This window comes from Hirundo rustica, chromosome 7 (assembly GCF_015227805.2).
Source record: "Hirundo rustica isolate bHirRus1 chromosome 7, bHirRus1.pri.v3, whole genome shotgun sequence".
Taxonomy (NCBI): domain Eukaryota; kingdom Metazoa; phylum Chordata; class Aves; order Passeriformes; family Hirundinidae; genus Hirundo; species Hirundo rustica.
The window spans coordinates 35,090,042-35,107,092 of record NC_053456.1 but is presented as its reverse complement, the minus strand read 5'-3'; the positions used below and the strand labels follow the sequence as shown (position 1 = coordinate 35,107,092).

The following is a 17,051-nucleotide window of genomic DNA, read 5'->3' as shown; positions in this document are numbered from 1 at the left end:
AGTTCTCTGAGCCCTGCTCACCCATCCCAGTCCCCCAAACACGCTGGGGGCAAGCTGATGGTGGAAGGGAACAGCGGGGCTGACGCAGCCCCGGGAGCTGGAAAGTCAGTGTGATATATGTCCTAAAGTTAATTCGTGTTAAAAGATGTAAGGTGTAATTCAACCCCTATAAATATAAGTTTTGTTTCTAATCCAGTATACCAAGAGTTAACTCAGACGAAAGCTGCCCAGAGAAGGGTGCAGGAATTTCTTTTGCCAGAAAAGACGTAAGAGGGACACGAGGAAACTATGATAGGAATTACCCGAAAAAGGGACACGAGGATGCCTCTGCTGGGAATCGTTAAAGGGAGAACAAAGACAACGGAAACGGGAGATGGAAGCCTGGAGAACCCGATGATTACATCCATGATTACATCCGATCGATATCTCATGCGTCTCCTCCTGAAATTAACATCTCCACACAGCACCTGGACACAACGATTAAAGACATTGTCTTCACGGGCAACTCCATTCAAAACACCAGAACTGGAACATGAATGTCTAACGAGGCTGCCTCGGAAGAGGGAACCTCGGAGTCCCGAGTTTCTCTCAGTGATCCAGTGTATAAAAAGAGACTGCTCCAAGCCAGAAATGTGAACTTGGGGGGGTGACATACTGACAGAGTGTGTTACCGCGTTCACCCAGCGCTGATCCCAGGCTCGACGCTGTCCTTTTAATTGTGGCTGTCCGAGACTGTCATTTTGTCTCTCAGTAAAATTCCAAAATTTTGATTTATCGAATTTGGTGAATCGTATTTATTACATCAGCAAGGGAAGCCATTGCAGATGGAAAACCAAACAGGACAGAACTTCGATTGGGCATTAGGGGCAATCTCCTCACTGGAAGGCTGGTCAGGCACTGGAACAGTCAGGGTGGAGTCACTGCCCCTCGAAGTGCTCCAGCGCCACGTGCGTGTGCCACCTGGGGCACGGGCTGGCGGCAGGCTCGGCAGTGCTGCGGGAATGGTGAACTCCATGTTTTAATCAGAGGGCTTTTCCAACCTAAACGATCGTAAATAGCTGCCGGAGCCTCCCAGGAACACCCAGGAGAGGGCAGCACGTGCCAGCACACGAGCAGGCACCAGGCACCTGCAGGAAAACCACTTTCCAAAGGAAAAATTCACACAGGTATGGGACACCTGCACATCTGTGGGAACCAGGGGCTCTCTGCTACTCGGGCATTGGAAAAAGCGAGAAAAGAATCAACTTTAGGGTTCACGGACTCACACCTGGGCTGGCCATTGAATTCAGCATGCAATTCCAACACGGATGATCTGCGTCTCTGGGGTTACCACAGGGGAAGATCGTGTCCAAACACGCACATTTTTACAAGGAGGCTCTTCCCAGACTGCCTGAGACGTTACCCAGGATTCCCTCACTCAGCTGAGTGAGGCATGAGCTCAAGATTGGCACAGGATGTGTTGTCACCCCTATATCAATGCCCTGACAGCCCAGCACAGAAAAAGATTCAAAAGCAAACCCCAGGAGCTGGGCTCGATGTTCAGTGTGGGTCCCTTCCACGTAGGATATTTTGATTCTGTCGTTTAAGTAAGCAGTTTATTGCATTCTGGGATCTTCAAACAACCCCACGTTTTTGCCAAAATAAGAAATAATTTCATATTACCTACAGTGACAAGAGCCTTGTGTAAGAGGCTCTCTCACCCTCCTCCAGGGTTCAAGGAAAAATTGAGTCCTTAAAGCAATTCTAAAACTGTGAAATAGAATTTTCATACAGTATCTTAACACACTGCTCTAATTGTAAGGTTTCCTCCAACTCCCTCCTACTCACCACAATTAATATCCCTTTCCTAATACCTGCACTAGTGTGGAGCTACAGGAAAACAAGCAATTTATTTCTTCTTTCAAAGGAAGTCTGATTGGGATGATTTTTTTAAGGCCTAAGTCACCAGATGTTACCCTCCAATTACTACACAAAGAAACCTCATATTTGATACATAAAATGCACCCAAATCATGACTTGTTCCTCTCAGACACCACCCAGCACTGCTCTTCTGCAATCTTCCTTCACTCCTTGATAGAAAACCCATACAATAGGAGCATTATCTCTATTTTTAAGAGGTATTTGAAGTAACAGCACAGAAAAGTAAAATGTAAGAAATATCACAAGTCTGCAAAAAAAGTTTAGCTTGCTAGTCCAATGCCTGTAACAAAGATACAACCTTAGGGGGCAGATATTAGTCTAAAAACCTGTGAGATCACCAGAAAATGAATATAATGTAACTCTTAAATTTTGTTTTAAAAATGTAACTATACTGAAACTTCCACCTGCACATTCAATCTGAAGATGAAGTTACAGCAAAATGGGGAGCCTGTCTCGCTTCTGCTATTACCAGCCTGACAAGTGAATATTCTTTATATACAATGTATACAAGTATGTTCTTTATATATAGTATATACATAAGTATATGTACAAGTGTATATATAATCTTTGTATTTTATATAATCAAAACAGAAATTAAACATGGTGCACTTGCAAAGAATTATTAAAAATCAAATTAAATTCTATTCCAACAAGTCACTTTCCACTTTCTGAGTATGATTTCTTCCAACTGGGCAGCCAAGGATCTTTGACAAAAACCACTCAAGCTTGTCTAGAGCTTCCTATCTCATCAATCAGCAGCAAAAATGCCACACCACCTTCCAGTGCCAAGCACCATTATCACGAAATATAGCCCCAGCTTTAAAAACTCATGGCTTTGACCATTTTCCCTGGGATTTGATGCTAAAAATTGCCCAGTGGCAGGATGATATCACACTTACTAAAGTCTCAAGTGATGGAAAGAAACATCATCTTGCTCTGTCCATGGCCCCTTGTCAAACTTTAGGTACTCGATGTCTTCAATTACCTGGAATCAGAAAAGAAAGCTTTTGATCCAAATATCAATGAAATAATCAAAAGAGGTTATTAAACAAAAGAGAAAGGCTTCACTGCTAAGTTGTAGTAACAAGGCAAATGTCTAGAGATAACACGATCATCTCCCAGTTCTATTTCTGGAGGCTGTGACCCTGCCAGGAGCACTGGGCACACAAGTGAGGGGATCTCCTAACATCCTGTGCTTGCAGCTTTGGATGGCAGGGAATAAACTGGCTGAGAGGTGCCACGTTGCCAAATTCTTACCTGATCCGAGCCATTCTTCCTTAACCTGCTACTGAGGCTGAAAAGCAAAGAAGGGACAGCCCCAACCCTGAGGGAGAATGAGGAGGAAATGGAGGCAAGTCTAAATTTAACTAATTTCTGGTACAAAAATTAAGTTTGGCTGGTTTTATTCCCGGAGAGGCTCAATAACACATTCCCTGAGACAGACAGGGGAGCAGGTGTTGTGTGGTTCACATTGTTTGTTTTCAGGCTGGAAAACTCAGGCCTGCGGGAGCTGCAGTCCAAGGGCTCAGGATTTCACCAGCCATCAGGACCCACCCGTGCGTGAAAGGAAAGGCACACTCACAGCTCAGAACCCTTCAAACAAGCAATGCCAGCTCAGCAAATCATTCCTTCAGCATCCCCAAACTTATCAATTCCGGGTCTGAGCTTCATTTACGGCCCAGCTCCACCAGAAAACAGATCTTTGCTGCTCCAGGAGGTAATTGCTTATCACACCTGGCTGCCTGGAGCTGAGTGAAACCTGCCCTGGTGTCAGGAGGATGCACTTCAGCTGCCTGATGAGGTGGAGATAGCACCTTGGAGCAACCTGGGAAGGAATGGATTGTTACAACTCCAAACATCCCTTTCCAGAGATCTTTTCCAAAGGGCAAGGATAAAGCTGAGGTCATGACCAAATTCCTGATGGCACATTGTCAACCCACTGACAGGTGAGCACATATCAGCAATGAAGTGACAGAATGAGAAACGAAAAATCCTAGTATTCTTTACACTAAATCCATTATAATTATTCCCTGCAAACACTAAATCCCAGCTACTACCACTTACAAAGTAGCCTCAACTATAAAGATCCACTCTTACTAGAACTATGCTTTCATGGTGAGAAAAAAATGGTTTGGACATGACTGAATAAACACTTTTGTGGCACAAACTGCTGCAACACAACTCCAAGACAAGAGAAAGAGAGGTGTAAGGTAAGCTAGTTTAAACATCCATTAATGCTTTGAATTATTTAACTGACAAGCTGAACAAAAGCTATTCCTTCTCCACTTCACAGCTAAGCTTTGGAAGCTCTCTGCTTCTGATAACAGAGTTGCTACAATGGGCTCACAATATGCTACAGGGGGAAAGGAATCTGTACCCAAATTAGTTTTGCTCACTGTTATCATCATGTCAGAAGATCTCTCTCCTAGCAGCTGCTTAACATCAGCTTCTGGCATCAGTTTTCCAACTACAACAGTAGAACAACTTCTTAATTTATAAGGAATGCCCTGCTATCCCCCAGGAATTAGCAGCAAGTATCAAAGGCTTTAAAAGAAATTAAACATACAGCTAACTTTGTATTCCCCGTTTTACCCCCGTGCTAAACCAGTGTGAAACATCCTAATAAAGCTCATTTCAGCACTCATTGCACCTTCAGTCACCAACATCAAAGTTAATTACAACAGGAAACCCCAACTGACCTTTTTAGGACACTTAAAAAAATCATTTCTAAGCTGTGTATATGTGCTCTGAGCAAACCAAAAGTTATTAAACCATAAGGCCCAAAAAAAAATTCAGTTCCCAAATCCCTAAGCAAACAGGCTGGAGTGGGCTAATGAATACTGCTGTCTGTCAAGAGGATGCACCTGTGTAAACACACATCTTTACAAGCCAAAGCCCTCCTGCCAACCATTATTTCCAAATTTCTGCTGTGTCATCCTAAAAGGAAACTCAATCTGAACAGAAAAGGAGGGAAAACAAATTAATTCCTCCAAGTACCATAACTTCCAATACCTACCACCAACACCCAACAACGACAATGAAAACATCACGGGCTGGATAATCTTACAGGGTCTTTTCCAACCTTAATCATTCTGGGGCATTGTACTTTATCTTCCAAATAATAATCCTTCCCCTAGTCCAGATTTGTCCAAGCAAATTAAGGACTCCTCTGGTGCATCTGATGACCCTATTTAGAGCAATGACAAGATTGCTGAGCTCGGGAGACTCACTCCTTGAACAATAAGAGCTTTAGACTGACTTTAAACCCTGATTTAAAGGATTAAAATCAAATCTCTAGCAAGGGGGTTTACTACAAAAAAATCTAGGGAGGAAGCAACCTACTTTATTCTGACCACTTGGAGATGTGTCCAGAAAGGACAGGGAAAAAAACAGGCATTTAAACCCCCTCCCAACTTCCCTTTAATTCACCAAGTACCCATCTTGAAACACCACAGGTCTCAACTCCTATCCTTGCTTTTATGTTGTTATCCAGAAAAAATAATACTAATTGCTCCAGATTCTCTAAATTCACACCACAACCTCAGCTTTTTTGTTCATTTCAGCCTGATTTTTGGTATATTTTTCTACTTATTATCTGTTGTCACACTGAAGCCCCCAGCCCCTTTTTAGGGGTATAAACCCAGACAGCCTCACAGGTCTACTGGTTATTAATGATAACCTTCATTATCAAGTGCAGGAGCACTCAAAAATCCATCCACAAGAGCAGAGGACCCAGAATGTGGAACAAAACCCTGTTCTTATAAAGGGAACCAAAAGGCCTAGAGACAAGCAGCAGTGCACCTATGGGAGGGGATGGAGTGTTAATTTTAGGACCAGAGGAAGTCCTTATCAATATTTTCTGCTTCACACAATCATATAACCAGAACTTCGAAGGATACCTCAGGCAAAAAAAGTAATTTTATTCTGATTAAGGGTCACTTAGATATTAAAATGCATGCTCTGAATATGCTAATAAGCTTAATTAGGTACAGGCTACTGCATATATATATATAAAACTCAATTTTCTGCCAAGATCACACTGCATATAACATAGAAGGAGAGGGAGTTTGGGCTGTGTATTAAGTAGAGCAAAAATTTCACCTCATTAAGTTGAAGACCCAAAAAGCCCTTGGAGACAGCCCATGGACAATTCTCTCCCTCCTCCCAAGTGAGGATGGTTCCTTGGCAAGCTTCCATGTAGGATTACTATCATCCAGTTAATATCATATTACTGTTATTAACAAAGATATATGCCTAGAACTGAAATGGGCCCAAAACCTGTCCAGAGTCTCAAAAACCTTGGTGCTCTTTCCCTTGGAGAACAGCAGCAACAGAGAAAAGTTAATGATGGTGAAGCAAAGACTTCCATTATCCTGCTAGTAACCCTCCAAGAAAGTTCACTGAAATAAGGGAAATCCATTCAACTTACTCCCAGAAAAGCAAAACTTACCTTTTCCACATCCTCAGCTGCACTTGCTGAGTACTGCAGAACTTCACTGCTCTCGCTGCAAAGAACACAGAAATTGAATTCCCTTGATAAAGCTGCTCTACCCATCCTCCCCCAGAGCTCCAAAATGAAAAGAAATTAAGTTAAAAAGGCACAAACACCAAACCAGAATAATTTTTTAGATTGCTCCCAGCTGTTGCAATAGAATTCCTGTGGCACCTGTGAGCTGCTTCTCTGCAGGTGGAAAGTTGCTTTTAAAGGGCAAATGGCCTGGATATCTACATAACTTCGGTTGAAAAAAAAAAACTAAAAACCACACATGAATTTGTTTTCATTTAAACCTATTACAGCTGCCCAATCTACTACTGAAAATAAGTGGAATTTTCAGTCTAATCTAGAACTTCAGTAGACTTTCCTTTTTCCAAGTACACGACTGGCTGCGAGTCATTTCAGGAGAAGAATGCATTCATTTATCATTATTTACTCAGGCTGAGCCAGCCCAAAGAATACAAATGCAGGCAGCAACATCTGTAAGTGTAAAAGCATTTTTAAAAGGTAATGTTTCCCGGTTACAAGATTGGCTTTTTTTATCAGCAAGCAGCCTTCAGAGGAAAGGCACTTGCAGGGCAGAGCCACAGCAGAAGCTCCTACATGAACCTTTCCCACCACACACGTTCAGCCACATTCAGCAATAGCTGTTGCCAGCTGGAAAGCCTGCAAGGCCCTGGAATGGCCCAATATGGCCATTACATGAAACATCACACAGCAAAGTTTACGAGCATGGAGAAAAATTCATAGACTCCTCCTGGCCCTTGTACACTCCTAGAGATGGGGCAGGCACCTGGAATAAGAGATTCTCCTCAGTATCAGCCCAAGGAAGAGGTCAGCCTTCAGGTTGCCTGGCACTGGCAACTGGATTAACGACACCAGGCAAATCACTTGATCTCATCTCTTGATTTGACTCTGCAGATTATCAGGGCTTCATTAGGAGAAAACAGTTGCTCAGTGACTCTGCAGATTATCAGAGCTTTCCTTAAGAGAAAACAGCTGCTCAGTGGAAGCAGTGTTGGATATGAAACAGAACATTACCAATCTTAAGGCTCTGCTCCAGGAAAAGAGGAAAATCAAACAGAACCCAAACACTGTCTGTTCCAAATCACCAGGCAGTACCTGCCACAGCACCCAGCTCACAAAATCACTACCAATAAAAACATAAAAGACATTCATAAGAAGTCAACTAGAAAAAAGCATCAATTATAAAGCAAAAATCCACTATAAATCACTTCAGGCAGCATCAGCTGCTCCAGTTGAGCAGCACAAGATAACAGGAGTTTTGCCCAGTAACAAACTGCTTTCCAAGGAACAAGCAAACAAACTTCAACATGGAAAGCATGAAGGAGTTTGCTCAGCAGTCCATAACAATTCTTTTTAGCCTGTTTAGACCAGATTTTAGGCATCCCCAGGGGTAAGGGAATCAGACTAGGCAGAGTAAGAGGTAACAGCCAGGCATGAACACAGCTCCCTCCACCAGTGTCAGCAAACAGTTAAAGGCAACTGTGGCTTCTGCCTTTATCCCAGATAGCAGCCACTCTGAGGTCCAGAGGCGCACAGAGCTGGATTCATACACTCCCAGCTCTCCCACAGCCAGCAGACAGAGACACAGATCAGTGTGACAGGCTGCTGGGAGCCCATCCACTGCCAGGATCTGCCTAACAGTACTACTGACCACATACACACAGAGAGCAAGGAGGTGAAATCCCAGCAGGATCTAGGATTTAGCCTCACTGAGCATCACAAGATGTACGTGGAGCTCGATCTGATCCAGAGAACAAGCAGCAGTTTTCTCCCCAGTGGTGACTGCAGCAGTTTGCCTGCAGGGGGATGACATTCCCAAGGCTTCCCATTCCCTTCCAAGAGCCGTGTGCTGGCTGTGGGGACACAGGTGGAGGGCACTGACCATACGTGACACCAGCAACACCTGCCTGCATGAGTGACAGGCTCAGCATCAAGTTATTCACTTCAGCAGCTGGCAGAGCCATCACACTGATTCACCCGGGGAGACAGAGCAAGCACCAGGGGAACACAGGCTGCCTATAAAACACCTGGGAATTTACTCTGATTTACATCAGCCTCTCACATACACCAGAACTAACACAGTTAATTCATCTGATACCCTTTGAAAGCTTCCCTTCCAGAATTATGAGGGATCATAACTCTACTTTTAGATTTTTAGGACAATTTTAACTTTCCTAGAGCTCTTTTATAAGAATTGGAAGAGCTGACAAGCTCTGTCTCATCTCGGGTTTACAGGGCACACACTTTTGCTTCCCACCTAGAGGAAGCCAGGGGAGCCCAGAGAGAGACAGGACACAGGGAATGGCTTCCCACTGCCAGAGTGCAGGAGTGGATGGGGTATTGGGAAGGCATTGTTCCCTGGGAGGGCGGGCAGGCCCTGGCACAGGGTGCCCAGAGAAGCTGTGGCTGCCCCTGGACCCCTGGAAGTGTCCAAGACCAGGCTGGACAGGGCTTGGAGCAGCCTGGGACTGTGGAAGGTGTCCCCGCCCATGGCAGGGGGTGGTACTAGATGAGCTTTAAGATCCCTCCAATCCAAACCGTTCTGGGATTCTGTGGCAACTGAAAGGACTTTTTGAGGCGAGAAAAGCCCTAAAGCTTTCCAAAAAGCCCTGAGAAAAGCTTGTATTGCATCACTCTCCCCTCAGGTCATGCAAATACACACAGCCATAGCTGTGGCATTCTGCACGTCACTCCTGAACCCATTTTCATCCTGGAACCCTAGCATCAGGCTTCTGGGATGGCAGAGGTGACTACACTCACACAGTTCTCACGCTGTGAATGCAGCACCTCTTCATTAGGGCACAATACCATACCCTGAAGCACAAGGAGAATTTTTCACATGACCTGTTGATATTGGCAGAGGTTTTAAGGTTTGCACACATTTTTGCTCAAAGACATAAGAGGCAAAACATTTTGCTTCACTAACCTGATCTCTGGTAGGAAGGTCCTCTTGTAAGCATCCTCAATGCTCTGGAGATAGGAAGGAGACACCTTTTTCTCATATGGCTACAAACAAACAGAAAAAGTCGTGGAATTAACTTTCTTTCTTTTTCCACCAGCACAGACTCCAAGGGCTGCTCCACCACCTGCCAAGGCCTCATTCTGGGATAAGCAGTCAAACATCCAAGTGAATCACATGAACATCACTGAAAGGTTCAAAGAATTAAGGCATTTGGAGGGTTTGGAATTCCTTACATGCCATGAAATATCTAAAGTGGCCCTCAGCTTTCCAAGGACTGATTCATCCCTGCTAACTATGCATCCCAGGGAGCTGTAATAGTCACCCAGAAAACAGGAGACTGACTGAGTCCACCTTTTGCATAAGGAGGCCAAATTTGCACCTATTTCCACGGTTTCAGAGAAGTGCATGGGCAAACACCCACTCCAAATTCCTGTGAAATTTCAGGGGTATCATCCCTGCTGTTCACTGGCTTGCTTTCCACACAGTGTACTTTCAGTGCCACATTCGCAAAGCACCAGGAATTTCTCTGATCTACCGTGCGTCCCCCAAATAAGCCCTAGAGAGTGAGCACTACCAATGACCCAAAAAGTCACAAGCTACACCAACAATTTCCATCCAAAGGTTTCAAAAATGCCACCGATTTTCATGCTCACAAGGGCTGAGAACTTACAAGCTCCCCCAATACAAGAAGAATTTTTTTAACTGAGAAATTTTTTTTCTAATAAATCAAAGCTTTCTTTTAATCTGTCTGGTTTTCCAGAGTTATTTCCCATAGCCTTTGAACAAGGAAAGACCAACAGCTTTTAATCCTCATAACACATCTGCAAACAGTTAGTTACGAGCACTCATATAAATATCAAAAAAAGGGGGGGAACCCCCAAATTACAAACCTTACTTAGATTAGCCATTCCTCAAAAGCACCCTACAGCTTTCCTGATGTAAGACTAGTTCAATAACACAGTCACCCAGCAGTGATTTGCTGGATTTCATGGAGTTAAGTGAATCTGATGATCTCAGGTGACTCACACATGAACCCCACAGGTGTGAGGAAGCAGTCAACTGGGAAGCAGGAGCCAGGGAGCCCCAGCCCTGGCACTCAGGAATAAGAAATATATCACCTCTAAGTGCACTGCAAGCAGCACGTCACCTGCCCAGCACTGCTGAAGCGGCAGCTACAAAGCCTGGTATTGTCATGGGTTGGCACAATTTGGTTTTTAGTTAGGGAGGAATGTGGAGCGCTTTTGCCTGTCAGGACCTTGGAACTGTTTTAGAAAGGACAGGGACCTATCAGAAGGCTAGTTTGGGATACTGGCATCTGCTTTGACCACTTTGACCACTGAGAATGTTAAATGTGACTTTGGGAAGTACCCATATAAACCAATTTTGTGCAGGTCTGGCCCTTTTCTCCCTTCCTGGCCAGCTGAACAGGTAACATCGAGTTGGTCCTGCTGTTCCCCCCCACCCCTTGAGGGGGGGGCGGGGAAGCTGGCCCCAAGGCCTGGCCCAGCTCCATCAGCTTCCAGCAGAGGAGAAGAGGTTGCAGCTTAACATCAACTACTTTTTTCAACTTCCCCGGAGCAGGGAGGGATCTCTGCCGGGCCCCTGATATCAGCCATGGGCCCACTGTCGAGGCTGAGGCCGCCCCATTGTCACCGAGGGGGCGGCAGAGCTCTTCCCCCCTCCCCTCGCAATTCCAGAGAGAGAAAAAGAGTGGAGGGAAGAAACCCGTGCCAATCTGAGATGCAGCAAAGACTGCTGCCCCTGCCCGGCAGAAATCACATAGCCACTGCAGGCCCGGGCAGATTTAACCCTTTCCTGGCAACATGGAGCTTCCAAGGCCTAACCCTTTCCTGACAGAGAGAAGAAAGAGACAGAGTGGACATAGAAAAGACACTGCATAAAGTCAGTGGAGCAAGAATGAAAGAACTGATAATATTATTGGACAGAAGGATTGAGGAAGTGGACATTTTTTACCTGGACTTCTCTGGGGTCAACTACAGAGAAATGGACTGTTGCTTGTAACATCTTAATGTTATTTGGGGAATGCTGGTTTTAGTCAAAGTTGAGGATTAATATGATTGAGATTTAAGTAGGAATCTTAAAGCCCCTCACTCCTGGGGTAAAAGGAGATCTCAGTCTTTGAGACGAAGATGATTTTAGAGAGAAAGGGATTTGAAGCCCTCAGCTCCTGGGGTAAAAGGAGGTCCTTATTTCTTTTGAGATAGAGACAATTTTAGAGATAGAAGAAAAGAATCCTTGTTTTGTACTAGAAGAAGCATTCTTAAACAGTATCCCAAATACACTGAGAGGCCCATGAGCAGCCAAGGGAAAGGCTGCTCATGGGTGGAACAGCACAATCTGCAAAACTCCCAGTGGTTACAGATTTGTGACACTGGGAGCCACAAAACTGTTGTAATGAGACACTTGTGGCGAGTGTCTCCATGATACTCTAGACAGACTCCTCTCCCAAAGTGGTGAAAGATTATGTTTAAATGGTGAGGCTGACTGAAAATCACAGGTTGTGTGTCTCTGTTGTTTTGTAGGAAAGTTAACAGTTTGTAGGGGGAGGAAAGAGTGTTTTGGAGTTTCATTCTGTTTTGTTTTAGTTTTTTTCCCAACTTTTCTGTTCCATTCTTTTAGTGTGTGTTAATAAAATGATTTGATTATTTTTAAGCTTAAGCCTGCTTTGCTTTCTCCTGATCTTCTACCACAAAAAAGAGAATAAACACTAAAACCACTACACTAAATGTGGCAATCAGAATTTAGCAAACATGAAACTACCAGAGGTATACACTTCTTCGTAAAACAACAACAACAAAATGTTGCTTTCAAAAAATAACAACAAAATAACAACATATCAATGCAGCCACAAAATAAGTTGATTTTTGCTTTTTTTTTTTTAAATGCAAGCATACCAGAATACCCACAGAGTCATCACCATCACCAACACAGATCTCACACGTCAGAGGACAAGCAGCTCCTCTGAAGCAGCAAACCCCACAGGACTCGCACACAGGGTGTGATTGCAGCAGACATTAGCAGGCAGCACTTGTGAGAGACAAGTAACAATAAAGATAAGAGATAAATAGGCAATAACCAGATATCAAATTACCTTGCCTTTCTCTTGAATCTTCTTCTGCACCTCTGGGACAGGCATATCTATGTAAATGACCAAGTGAGGCGGCAGCAACTCACAAATGCTGATCTCCTTGACCTCTTTGTAGTGATCAAGGCCTGTGTAAAACACAGACAAATCACATTGCCCACCTCTGTATTTGCAGTCTCTTCTTCTTGGCTCATACAGCAAGTTTAGGGTAGCCTTTTCCTCCAACAGAACTCAGGAAGTTTACAGAACAAACTATCTCCAGAGAAGTTCCATGCACTGAGATCTCAGAATCTGAACCCAGTTATATCAAAGGACTTCATTCCTGACTCAGGTTTAGAGGAATCTTTCCCACAGCTTTTCCCCCACCATTTGGAGACAGTAAGCAGCAGTAGCTCTAACCAAGATGCTTGTTTCTAAGGATCCCAGTACAATCCAAACTGGGATTCTGTATTAAATTGTGGGTTTGCTGGGCTTTGCTGCCTCATACATAGGTCATTATAGCTAGCTCTCGAAGTCATGCAGCAACTTACAGCAGGTGGCAAAAAACAAATACACACCTCTTAAATCCAACAGCTAAAACAAGAGGCAGTCAAGAAAACAGTTATCTCCATCTCAGGAGCAGCCAAAAGAACAGATTAACTAGGAACAGGCAGCAAAAACTCAGGAGCTCAGAGCCAATAACCCCAAACAAAATCACTCAGGTTGGGAGGATCATCCCCAAAACACCTGGTTTAAGCACTCTGCCGAGAACTCCACCCACAGCATTTTAAGTATCTCCCCAGGGGGGAGATCCCAGGTGATTTACTCCAGGGTTTGACTCCATTCACAGTGAAAAACAGTTTTTCCTTACAAATTAAACGTACCCTTTATCTTTTGTCCTCTCACTGCCACTGAGACCAGACCGGCTCTACCCAGCACTGAATATTATTGCTCACATATGAGCACTAAATATTTAAAGGAACCCCACCTTCCAAGCAGGAATTTTTTGTTTCTTTTTAAAAGTAAAGTAAAGTACCAGACTTCTGAGAGATTATGGCAAAACAGCTTCCTTTTGCTGGCAAGAACTCACATCTCTTGTGGACATATCCCTGCTTTAACATGGCATCCAGGAACACAAAGTCACTGTAGGGAGAGCGCTCCAGCACCACGCCTTGACCTGCAAGGGAGAACAGGCTCCAGGTTGGAACAAAAAGAGCTGCAAGGTCCCCTCCAGCTCAAACCATTCCATGATTCCCCAACCTGTGCTGAGCAGGTGCTCCAAGGCATCGGCATACTGCAGGACACGGTTCCCAAAGATCCAGGACTGCAGGCGGTAAGAGTGCCCGTCCGGAGACTTGGGGTCTGTGTAGAACTTCTCCAGGTTACAGAAACCACTGAACTTCTCAGGCAGCAGCTTCCCATCCCCGGAGATCCTATCCTGGTAGTGGATGTCTGCCTCAGGGAAGTACTTCATTCCTGACAAGGAGAAGAAACCCACAGCAGAAATAAGCTGTGTTCATTTGCAGGAAATGCCTCTTCAGCTACTGAACACACAGCTGTTCCTTGAACAGCACCCAAACAGCCCCAACCCCTCTGTCCATCACAGCAGAGGGCAATGAACCCAAACTCTGAGCACTGCCACTGCCCCGGGAAAGCTGAGCTGTTCCATGTGGAAAATCCAAACTCTCTGGGACCACAGCAAGCACATCAACTCCTTTAGAACTGAAGCTTCACCGACAACAAATCCCACAGACGTGAAACACATCCCCATGCCAAACCTTGCCAACATCATCCACGAACCCTCCCCATTCCCTCCAGCATTTCCCAGTCCAGAACAGCTGTTCTGGTGAACTTCCTCTACAAAAGAGGCGTGACTAAACTCTGTCAGCTCTCAGAGAAACAGTAAGAGTGAGACATACCAAATTTTTCTGCTATTTGCTGGGCCAACTTGCCCTTCCCAGAAGACAGATTCCCCTCCACTGTGAAGACTTTGCTGTGCTCTGTGAACTTCTTGCTGGCCCTTTCTCCCAACATATATGCCAGCCACCCATACTGCAGGCTCTGCTCAGGACTGATGTGGATTCTTGCCTAGAGGAAAATACATGGAAATCAGCAGATTTGGAAAGGTGTTTTAGCTGAAAATGCAGCTGTTTCAGACACACACACACAGGAAATGCTCTAATGCAAGAAACTTTTACTCAGTAACCTTAGCACTGTCATTTCAGCTTAGCAACTGAAGCAGTGGTTAGGTGGTGTCCCTAGGGTGACTTTATGATGCTTGCAACAATTTTCAGTCTGAAAGCCAGACACACACCACACCCAGAGTTCCCAATGGAGACCCCACATTAAACTTTTGCATGCATTTTGTCTGTTGTTGAGCAGGTAATAACACTAAACCCACTCTCAGGAGAGTTACAGCTTCATTTCTTGGCTTGGCTACATGGCTTAGTAGGCACAAGTTTGGACTTGGTAACCTTGGATGCCTTTTCCAGGCTTAATTTCCATGACTTCTGAAAGGTGTCAAGAGGGACTCTCCTAAGCTATGGAGCTGAAGGCAGGGCCTTTCCAAGCCCTGCTCAGAGCCTCTCACAGACACCGATAAACACTGCACAAACCTCATTCTGAGCGGTAGGGCAACTTCCCTTACACAAAGAGGCGTTCATTTCTAGTTAACACTCCTTTTCTCGCAGCACTACTGACCACAGCCGCAACAGAAGGTCACCGCGCTCCATTCTCAGGCGTTTTGCTCCAGTCTGCCTCGCATTTCACCGCCTCTCCCAGCTCCCTGCTGGGACTGTCCCTTCCCAAGGGACAGCTCAGCCCCGGGGAGAGGTATCTCCGCGCCCAGTTTGTCTCTGCTCACCCACCCCTAGCAGGACGGAGCCCACCCCGGCCTTCCCTGCTCACCCCCGGCAGGACGGAGCCCAGCGCGGCGCTTCCCGGCCCGGAGCTCCCCTGCCGGGCCCGGGCCGTCGCGGCCCGGCCGAGCCGGGACACCCACAAGGACATGGCGGTGCCGAGCGGACAGCGGCGGCGCGCGGAGATGACGTCAGGAGGGAGAGGCGGTGCCGGGCGGACAGCGGCGGCGCGCGGCGATGACGTCAGGAGGGAGCGGCGGCGATGAAGGCGCGGAGAGACCACGCCTCCAGACACGCCCCCAGAAAAGGCCACGCCCACAGCCCTCAGGGCTCTGGTGGGCGTGAGGAGAGGTACGGGCAGCGGGGAATGACCGGGATAGGGAACGGCCCGGGTTCGGGGTGGAGAACACGCGGAACGGGGACTCACCGGGATAGGGAACGACCCGAGTGAGGGATGGAGAGAACGGGGACCCACCGGGATAGGGAAGGACCCGAGTGAGGGATGGAGAGAACGAGGACCCACTGGGATAGGGAACGACCCGAGTGAGGGATGGAGAGAACGAGGACCCACTGGGATAGGGAACGACCCGAGTGAGGGATGGAGAGAATGGGGACCCACCGGGATAGGGAACGACCCGAATGAGGGATGGAGAGAGCGGGGAACCACCGGGATAGGGAACGACCCGAATGAGGGGTGGAGAGAACGGGGACCCACCGGGATAGGGAACGACCCGAGTGAGGGATGGAGAGCAGCGGGACCCGGGAACCCCCGGAATAGGGATGGGGAGAGCAGGGCGAATCACTGGGATAAAGAACGGTTCGGGACCAGCGGGAATAGAGAACAGCTTGGTTAAAGAACACGGGGAACGGGCGCCAGGCGGGACAAGGAATAGCCGAATTAGTGAGCAGGTGGGACAGGAAATAGTCTGGTTAGGAATAGGGACAGGCAGTAGGCGGAACCGGGCACAACCGAATTAGAGAGCAGCGGGATAAGGAACAGCCGGGTTAGGGAGCGGGTGCGTTAGGAAACAGGTGAAATAGGCCGCAGGGGAGACCGGGAACAGGCGGAAATAGGGAGCAGCCGGGTTAGGGAGTGGGTGGAATAGGGAACAGGTGGGACCCGGAGCAAGCAGGACAATGAACAGTCTGGTTAGGGAGCAGACGGGATAAGAGACAGCCAGCTCTGCTAACCTGGCACATTTGTGACAACATTAGTAGCTTCTGCTTTGCCTCCTGGCAAGAAGCAATCAAGTTGCATTTCAGGGAATTATCCCTGGAATTTGCAAACAGCTTGAAAAACCAACCAAACAACCCACAAAGGATGGGTCGGGGTCTCCTTAACAGCTCTGTCTGCAGCCATTCCCATTGGACACTCCAAGCCCTGTCCAACCTGGCCTTGAGCCCTTCCAGGGGTGGGACAGCCACAGCTTCCCTGGTCAACCTGTGCCAGGGCCTCACCACAGCAGCTGGAACTGGTTTTTGGGGGAAGAGAAAAAGCTTTGGGCAGCATTAACTCAGGGAAAGGTGAAGTGGGAGTGAACAGGCTGGTTTTTCCTGAAGGTGCACCAGCAAGGCGGTCAGGCTCTGGAATGGTGGCCCATGGCCATGGTGTTCGCTGTGCCCTGTGGACAATGGCCCAAAGACACGGCATTTCCCACAATCCAATGTTCCCAGAGGATAGTGGCCCACGGATTTCACTGTCAC

At 46.5% G+C, this 17,051-nt stretch overlaps 1 protein-coding gene across 1 annotated transcript in view; it reads right to left on the bottom strand.

Annotated features, from left to right (window-relative positions):
• NDUFA10 (NADH:ubiquinone oxidoreductase subunit A10) overlaps window positions 1-15,543 on the bottom strand; it is a 30,209-nt gene extending 14,666 nt beyond the window's left edge. Inside the window, exons 1-8 of the mRNA XM_040069814.2 lie at window positions 15,397-15,543; window positions 14,409-14,577; window positions 13,750-13,965; window positions 13,580-13,666; window positions 12,517-12,638; window positions 9,369-9,448; window positions 6,371-6,425; window positions 2,820-2,905 (exon numbers count right to left, since the gene is read on the bottom strand). Of these exons, the coding sequence (XP_039925748.1) occupies window positions 2,820-2,905; window positions 6,371-6,425; window positions 9,369-9,448; window positions 12,517-12,638; window positions 13,580-13,666; window positions 13,750-13,965; window positions 14,409-14,577; window positions 15,397-15,498 (917 nt within the window). The 5' untranslated portion in view covers window positions 15,499-15,543. The remainder of the gene's footprint in view (window positions 1-2,819; window positions 2,906-6,370; window positions 6,426-9,368; window positions 9,449-12,516; window positions 12,639-13,579; window positions 13,667-13,749; window positions 13,966-14,408; window positions 14,578-15,396) is intronic.
• Window positions 15,544-17,051: the final 1,508 nt, after the last annotated feature.